The 6,328-nt window shown below is 41.5% G+C and overlaps 1 protein-coding gene across 1 annotated transcript; it reads left to right on the top strand.

The window, feature by feature from the left end:
* The first annotated feature begins 5,096 nt into the window (after positions 1 to 5,096).
* Positions 5,097 to 6,044, top strand: LOC134585504 (odorant receptor 131-2-like). The gene has a single exon (XM_063440931.1). It carries the CDS (start codon positions 5,103 to 5,105, stop codon positions 6,042 to 6,044), a length of 942 nt encoding a protein of 313 aa, XP_063297001.1. The 5' UTR covers positions 5,097 to 5,102.
* The last annotated feature ends 284 nt before the right edge of the window (positions 6,045 to 6,328 follow it).

Genomic DNA, 6,328 nt, shown 5'->3' with positions numbered 1-6,328 from the left:
ATTTTGTGTGTGTTTGTTTGTGTATGTATCTTTGTATGTATGTCTTGTGTGTGTCTGTCTGTATGTATGTGTCTGTATGTGTGTGTATGTATGTGTGTCTTATGTTTGTGTCTTTGTATGTATGTGTGTGTCTTTGTATGTGTCTTGTGTGTGTGTGTGTGTCTGTCTGTCTGTATATATGTGTGTATGTATGTGTGTCTTGTCTTTGTATGTATGTGTTGTGTGTATGTGTCTTTGTATGTATGTCTTGTGTGTGTCTGTCTGTATGTATGTGTCTGTATGTATGTGTGTCTTTGTATGTGTCGTGTGTGTGTGTGTGTGTGTGTGTGTGTGTGTCTGTCTGTCTGTCTGTATATATGTGTGTGTGTCTGTATATATGTGTGTATGCATGTGTGTCTTGTCTTTGTATGTATGTGTTGTGTGTGTATGTGTCTTTGTATGTATGTGTGTCTTGTGTCTGTCTGTATGTATGTCTTATGTGTGTATCTTTGTGTGTGTGTCTGTATGCATGTCTGTCTGTGTATCTGTATGTATGTGTGCCTGTCTGTTTGTATGTATGTGTCTTGTGTGTGTGCGTGTGTGTGTGTGTGTGTGTGTGTGTGTGTCTGTATGTGTGCCTGTCTGTGTGTCTGTATGTATGTGTGTGCCTATCTGTCTGTATGTATGTGTGTCTTGTGTGTGTGTCTGTATGTATGTATGTGTGCCTGTCTGTTATAGTGGGCTATAGTAAGTAATAGTAAGTGGGATACCTAGTTCAGCCTTCCTACTGGGCATTGCTATGAGGTAGGTTAAAAAATTTAAAAAACAAAAGGAAAAATAAGGTGGGGGAGGGGAATTGAGGAGGGAGAGGAGTTGAGCTGACGCACAGATGATTGGGGTTTTAATAGGTCATTTGGCAGCCATGGGATGTGCTTGGAAGTATCCCAAAATTGTGATTGAGAGAAGGTTTTGGCTACTGTGTCAGTCTGTTATGTGTATATGGACAAGGTAAGATTACTGTGTTGCTACCAGCCAAGTCAACTTCCTAATTAACCTCATTATTGTTAGTGAGGGGGAACAACTGACCTTTATTTATAATTATATATAATTTGACATGCTGTGTGTTGTCTGAGTAGCATTTGGCAGATATCATTCATTAAAAAACTTAATGAATTGTTAGAATGCATGTTGGGACGTACATATAATGCCCACCTAGTGTGGGGTTGAGCTGGGGAAAGGAATATCATAGAGAGGAACCCAAAGACACAATAGGAATGCTGTTGGGAATATGTCAGGATGGTATAAGTGCTAATTGAGATAAGGGTACAAAAAACTTGTGTTGTTAAAGGTTAAAACATCAACAGCAGGATGATAAGGAAGGGTGGTAAAAACCTAGAGAATAAGGGAATTTACGACTGTGAGCATGAACCCGGGGCCAATCAATATGTATCGCATCTAAGATCCCACTGTGCATTCTTCCATAAGAAGGACCTGAAGTATGTATGATAAAGATGGTAACATTTCCAGTTTACTAGCAGGAAGTGAAAAGGTGAGATCTCGTAAGTGCTTGTGACAGGATTTATTTATTATATGAGACTAAGGTAAAACAGTGATAGACCGAGGAGGCCCAAACATGGTTAAATGTGTAAAGAAAGGTTCTAAGTTCTTGGAAGTACAAAGAGAGGGTCTTGTAGGGAGGTATTGCATGGGCCCAATGAGGCCAATAGGAATAGCCAATCGTAGTCTGATAGGGTTACAGTTGATCCTTGAATAGCTGGAAATGTTGTATGTATTTGCCTGAATGAGGGGATGAAATTGTGTCGTAGTGGATTGAAAGTAAAGGTTGAGAGTGCCAGTGTAAGTCTTGGGCTGCTTGGTGAATAATAGGCTCTATGAGATGTACAGATTATGGCATGAACAAATGTAGGTTATTCGTACCACGTTTGGAGGAGTTGTGAAATGGACTGTGAATTTCATATGGACGCCAGTGATACCCTGGTGTTCAATCTGGTCCATCTGTAACGGTATGGGGACTTGTCATGAATAAAACTTTGCCCGTGTCAAACATAGTGGAGGGCCGTCTATAAGGTCGTGACCAAGGATAAATGAATTATGACCTACATAATAGATGTCACACATAACACTGTTAATAATGTGCTAGACCGACGTGGATAAATAATACCCAATGAGATGAATACTTGCAAAAACATAATATTCAGGGAAATCATTTTTAATTTGTGGGGTAATAACTTCTTGATCCAAGGGGAGATATGGCTGCCATTTTGGGGCCAAATAGGATTTTTTTTCCTAATTTGTTGCAAAATTGGAAGCAATTCAAACAGGGTTATTTTTGCCTTCTTTTTGCTGAACCACAAAAGCAGGTCTGAGCATAGGCGTGCGCACGGGGTGTGCCGGGTGTGCCTGGGCACACCCTAATCCCCGCGGCACGCCTATGGATTGAGTCCTGCAGGAACGCCGTTCCTGCAGGCACTCAGCGCCCCCCTTCCTCCCCCATGTCCCCCCTGTCATGGATGGGAGGGGAGGGGGGGGGGGGCAAGAGGTTATGGACCCCCCCCCACCCGGTCGGCTCTCTCAATATCAGCCGCGGCGAGGGAGCTGTGAGCTTTCTGCTCCCTCTCGCCGCGCGCTGTTTGCTGATGCTGGGAGCCGGAATATGACATCATATTCCCAGCTACAGCAGACAGCCCGCGCGGCGAGAGGGAGCAGAAAGCTCACAGCTCCCTCGCCGCGGCTGATATTGAGAGAGCCGACCGACCCACTGGACCCCAGGGACAAGTCCACGCCAGCACTCCAGGTAGGGAGGTTGGGTGGACATTTTTTTAATTAAAAAAATAATAATTTGTGTGTGTGTGAATGTGTGTGTGTGTCTGTTTGTGTGTGTGTGTGTCTGTGACTGTGTTTGTGTGTGTGTGTGTCTGTTTGTGTGTGTGTGTGTCTTTGACTGTGTATGTGTGTGTGTCTGTGTGTGTGTATGTGAATGTGTGTGTGTCTGTGACTGTGTGTGTGTGTCTGTGACTGTGTTTGTGTGTGTGTGTCTGTTTGTGTGTGTGTGTGTGTGTGTCTTTGACTGTGTATGTGTGTGTGTCTGTGTGTGTGTATGTGAATGTGTGTGTGTGTGTGTCTGTGAATGTGTGTGTGTGTGTATGTGAATATGTGTGTGTCTGTGAATGTGTGTGTGTGAGTGTATGTGTGTATGTGTATCTGTGAATGTGTGTCTGTGAATGTGTATGTGTGTCAGTGTATGTGAATATGTGTGTCTGTGAATGTATGAGTGTGTCTGTGAATGTGTGTGTCTATGAATGTATGAGTGTGTGTGTGTCTGTGAGTGTATGTGTGTGTGTTTGAGTATGCGTTTCAGTGTGTGTATATATATATATATATACATACACACACTGGAGTGTATATTTTTTTTTGGGGGGGGTGGGAATCTTGGTTCCCACACTTTATTCCCCAGGACTTAATTCTCCCCTGTCGGCTCACGCAGAACCGGCGCTGAGTGTCGGCTCTGCTCTAAGCCTCCATGGGCCGGCGGGGAGATCAAAGATCTACCTCACCGGCCCACAGCAGCATGAAGGGAGGCAGGAGAGGACCCGGGGAGCTCTAGACAGCAGCTCCGCCAGGTTCCTCTGGCGAGATCTGAGCGTTGCCGCGGCAACGCTCAGATCTCACGGGAGTTAACTCTAGCCCCGCAGGCTAGAGTTCACTCTCCACTGGACCACCAGGGATGGCACATGGCAGCAAGGATCCCCCCTCCCTACATAAGGTAAGAAGGGAGGGGGGGATATTTACTAATCTGCCCCCATCTCCACAATCTGTCCAAACATACAGCACACACACACACATACAGCACCCACACACAAAAAGCACCTACAGACATACAGCACTCTCACACAAACAGCACACACACAGCACCCAAACAGCACCCAAACAGCACCCACACACATACAGTACACATACAGCACCCTCACACACACAGTACACTAACCGCACCCTCACAAACACACACAGCACCTTTACAAACACACAACACCCTCACACACAGCACACTAACAACACCCTCGCAAACACACACACACAAACAGCACCCTCAAAAATACATGACACCCACACACATCACACAAACAGCACCCTCACACACACAGCACCATCACACACACATCACACAAACAGCACCCTCACACAGCACACTAACAGGACCCTAACACACACACACACACACAAACACCCTCACACACAAACAGCACCCTCACACACACACACACAAACACCCTCACCCACATAGCACACTACCAGCACCCTCACACATACACACACAGCAGCACCCTTACACACACCACCCTCACACAGCACACTAACAGCACACACACACACACACACACACAGCAGTGTATATATATGTGTGTGTGTGTGTATATATATATATATATATATATAAATATGCGGCGTGTGTTTGTGCTTTAGGGTGCACACCCTAATGCAATAGGCTGCGCACGCCTATGGGTCTGAGAAAGACTGAACTTGACGGACGCATGTCTCTTTTCAGCCATGTAACTATGCATATGAGGCTTCGATTTAATATGCTTTCCGAACGTGCAATATTGTTAGGGAAAACTTTCCAATTGATCTGTCTGCAGAAGTCACCACTGAAGTCTATAGTTATTTTTGAAGATAAATAATTTAGAAAGGTTTTCTGTTTTGAATCATTAAGAAACCATATTACATAAGCTTATCAGACAATTAATTGTTTCCAAATGATTTAATATTTTTGAGCATGCTTTTAAAATTATTTAATATTATAAAAATATATTTATAATATTTTGATATTTTTTATATATATATTCAATTTTCCACAAATTACTCTTAAGTGAATAAGTCTTTTTGTGCACAATTTCAAAGTTTAATTTTGACTTGTAAAGAAAAAGTTTCTACTTTCAATCCCAGCTTATCTTAGTTATCAAAATATTCTGGAAATGTACGTTTGAGGTTATGAGTTCAAAGTATACATGTTTGCAAATCTTTTTGCCATATGTTTTGTCCTAACATTAAAACATTTTTTTTATTATTTACAGATCAGAAACAATATCAATTCCTGTGTTTCAGTAATGTTGAATTTCACAGATTTTTACAACAACAAAACACAAGTATCTGTTCAGAACAGCAAACTTCTAGAACTCAGGATTATGATTCTGACACCAAACCTGATCAGTTTCTGCTGTTTTCTTTACATCGTTGCAATCATGCTAAATGTCTTCTTCACCACACCCCATGTCAGAGACAATGCTCGCTATATACTCTTTGCCCATATGATTATCAATGATTTAATTTATCTAGTTATTGCAATCTCTCTTTTCCTGTTAGGTTTATTCCTAGTTACTGTCCCTGTTACAGTTTGCTACTTTGTACTTATTATTTCCTCCTCATCGTTCAAGGTGACTCCATTTAACCTGGCTGTCATGTCTCTAGAACGTTATGTTGCCATCTGTATTCCACTACGGCATGCTGAGTTTTGCACCAAACAGAGAACTGGTAATATGATTGCCATCATATGGATTATGGGGCTAATTCCTCAAATTGCTGATTTTATTATTCTGACTTCTTCAGTTCATATGGACTATTTTTCTCAATCCGACTACTGCAGTAGGTCCATCTTTTTGAATACGGAAAGTCAAAATATGTTAAGGTCTGCAATGCATGCAATGACCTTTTCTCTGGTGGCTTTGGTCATTGTGTTTACCTATGTCAGGATTATGCTGGTTGCTAAAAAGATTGACTCTGCTAAAGGTTCAGCCTCTAAAGCCAGTAAAACAGTTATGCTACACGCTATCCAACTCTTATTGTGCTTGTTGGCATTTACCTACCCCATTACAGAGACATATCTCAAGGGATATATGTTTCCCATTATCAACTTCTCTCTCTTCATGTGTCTTCCACGATTTATCAGTCCTCTAATCTACGGGATAAGGGATGACGCGTTTCGCACTTGTATAACACGATATGTATTCTGTAGATCTGTAAAGATAAATGTTGACCAGTTTACACACTAATGGCAAGTAAAAAAAAACCTTGTATAAGATTAGCATTGACATTAATTTATGTAAGGCTATGTGTAAGACAATGAAAAGTAATGAATTGTTATAATTTATTGTGATTGACACATTTACAAAAGTTCTCGGGAAATAGCCCAAATGTCCTTTGGATTTCTTGCATTTGAATATATGAGAAAAAAGTTTTACTGCTTACTGCAGAGATGCATATATAGATAAATATAATATATAAATATAGATCCATCTTTATTGGAAAAAAATATAAAATATATAGTGCAATGGCA

Source organism: Pelobates fuscus, chromosome 1 (assembly GCF_036172605.1).
Source record: "Pelobates fuscus isolate aPelFus1 chromosome 1, aPelFus1.pri, whole genome shotgun sequence".
Lineage (NCBI taxonomy): Eukaryota > Metazoa > Chordata > Amphibia > Anura > Pelobatidae > Pelobates > Pelobates fuscus.
Note: the sequence above shows the minus strand (reverse complement) of the source record. Positions and strands in the feature narration are given on the sequence as shown.

Excerpts from the sequence above, each read along its gene's own strand:
- LOC134585504 (XM_063440931.1), top strand. The coding sequence starts at position 5,103 with ATGTTGAATTTCACAGATTTTTACAACAACAAAACACAAGTATCTGTT.